At 42.3% G+C, this 2,302-nt stretch overlaps 1 protein-coding gene across 1 annotated transcript in view; it reads right to left on the bottom strand.

Annotated features, from left to right (window-relative positions):
- The window catches only part of dmac2 (distal membrane arm assembly component 2), a 3,093-nt gene extending 1,472 nt beyond the window's left edge, over window positions 1-1,621 (bottom strand). Inside the window, exons 1-3 of the mRNA XM_005751704.1 lie at window positions 1,529-1,621; window positions 964-1,154; window positions 770-850 (exon numbers count right to left, since the gene is read on the bottom strand). Coding sequence (XP_005751761.1) covers window positions 770-850; window positions 964-1,154; window positions 1,529-1,546 — 290 coding nt within the window. The 5' untranslated portion in view covers window positions 1,547-1,621. The remainder of the gene's footprint in view (window positions 1-769; window positions 851-963; window positions 1,155-1,528) is intronic.
- Between the last annotated feature and the right edge of the window lie 681 nt (window positions 1,622-2,302).

Raw genomic sequence — 2,302 nt, forward strand, 5'->3', positions numbered from 1 at the left:
TAGTGCTTTTGTCATGAGACTCATCTGCTCATCATCTTTATTCTTCAGCACAGCCTGAACTCTCTTGGTCAAGCTTTCTTCAGGAATAGTGCTCCAGGCTTCTTAAAAGTTCTTCTTTCGATGTTTTGCATTTTGTTCTGTTCTTTGTCTCACTGATCTGCTTAACTAATGTTGAGGTCTGGGCTCTGGAGAGGCCAATCCATAACACTATCAGTGTTTCACTGTGAGTTTTTACTGCATTGCCAGTGTTTTGGGATCATTCTTATGCTGAAAAATGAAGCTGTTGCCAATCAGACACTTTCAACATGGTATTGCATGTTGAATCAAAATCTGATGCAGCCAATCAGCTTTGACCCAACACCACTGGGAATGCAGCCACAAACCACGACAGAGCCTCCACCATGTTTTACTGTTGGCTGTAGACACTCACTGTGATCCCCATCTCACAGTGAAGATGTTTGTGTTCAATAATTTGGACCACAAATTTCAAATTTGGATTAATTACTCCATAAGAGCCATTACCAATGATATTCAGGCCAGCTGAGTAATTTGGCATATCTGAACCTTTTCTCTTTTTCTCCCTTCAATAAACTGTTTCTGTGCAAGAAACGTTTGCAACACGGCTCAAATTTCATCCTGGAACTATTTTTCAAGATTTCAAGAAAAAACTGACCATTATTAAACCTGAAAATGTTTGGTGGACAGTTATTAAATATGTAAACAATCCTTCTATAGCTACAGTGCAGGCACAAGGGAACAAGGCACTTACCTAAATCCTCCCTTCAGACTCAAGATGTAATACGCTGATGCTATGTCTGGCCCATAAAACCTTTGTGTGTAGCTATAGTAGCTGGAAGAAAGTAAAAGTAGCAGAAAAGTCAGTGATTTACACCAAACAACAGAGAGCAGCAGGAGCAGGAACAGGTGCATCATCATGTTACAAAGTCCCAAAATGAGTCCTACACATTTTTCTTTTGAAGCTGGCTCCTTTGTGCCTGATACCTCCACCCGAGGAGCATCTCTACATCATAGAAACGCTGGGTGAGGAACAGGAGGAGTCTCCTGTGCAGAGGAGGAGGAGATGCTGAGTTGGTGCTCCACTGTCGCCTAGCAACAACGAGGAGAACTGATCGCTGGCAACATCTGTGTAGATACTGTGCACAGAGACAGGAAATGGGATGGAGGATATGAACGGTGACTACTGTCAGGTTAAACCTAAGTAGAGAATCAATGACAGCACATGTCTGTTAACAGTGTGGTTTTTGTTTTCCATTCAGACACGGAGATTTTGCCATAATTACGTATAAATCTTACAGTTAGGTTATGTAAAAACGTGTCTCACACAAATTCAACCACAGGTCTTTTCTAACATTAGCTAACGTTACTCTTATCGTATTTATATGGTTCAGCTACCTTGCAAAATCCTAACAACACCATGCGCTTTAAGCCTGCCGGGCCTGCCTTACGTACAACATGTAATTTAGTCAGCTTAATGCAGTAATAAGTCGAAATTTGAAGGGTAACTTACTGTCAAGGGGGCCGACATGTTGACGCCGCTTTACAGAAAGTCGGAAAGGACAAACCGCACGCTTCCGCTTCTTGCTGGTGTCAGTTTGTTGTTGTTTTTCGTGTTCACCGCAAGGTGTCGCTCAATCCACGTGTCTAGTCCAGATTAGAAGCTCCTGAGCGGAGTTCTTCCCTCATAAAGTCCAGACGGACTTACAACTAGGCAAATCGTGAGGCAGTGAGAAAAAAACATGGTCTAACAAGCATTCAATGTCTTTGATTACCAAATGTATATACACGACACTGTTATGAAAAGAGTACAATTTCAGTTTTATTTATATAGCGCTAAATAACAACAGTGCCTTAAGGCACTTTGTACTGCAAGGCCCCACAAAAATACAGAGAAAACCCCAACAGTTTGGACTGACCCCCTGTGAGCAAGCACTTGGCAACAGTGGAAAGGAAAAACTCTCTTTTAACAGGAAGAAACCACCAACAGAACCAGGCTCAGGGAGGGGTAGCCATCTGCTGAGACCAGTTGGGGGTGAGTTGAGAGAAGCAGGACAAAGAGAAGCTGTGGAAGAGATCCAGAGCTTAATAATAACTAATGATTAAACGATTGCTGTTTCAGCATGTTGTGAGTGAAAAAGAAACACTCAGGGCATCATGGAAAATCCCCAGCAACCTAGGCTTCAGGGTCACATGATCCAGCCCTAACTAACTATCTGCTTTATCAAAAAGGAACATTTTAAGCTCAACGAAAGTCACATTTGGAAGTGTTTTTGCCAGTGTGCTA

This window comes from Pundamilia nyererei, unplaced genomic scaffold, assembly GCF_000239375.1.
Source record: "Pundamilia nyererei isolate P.nyererei 1_Seehausen unplaced genomic scaffold, PunNye1.0 scaffold00323, whole genome shotgun sequence".
Classification (NCBI taxonomy): Eukaryota; Metazoa; Chordata; class Actinopteri; order Cichliformes; family Cichlidae; genus Pundamilia; species Pundamilia nyererei.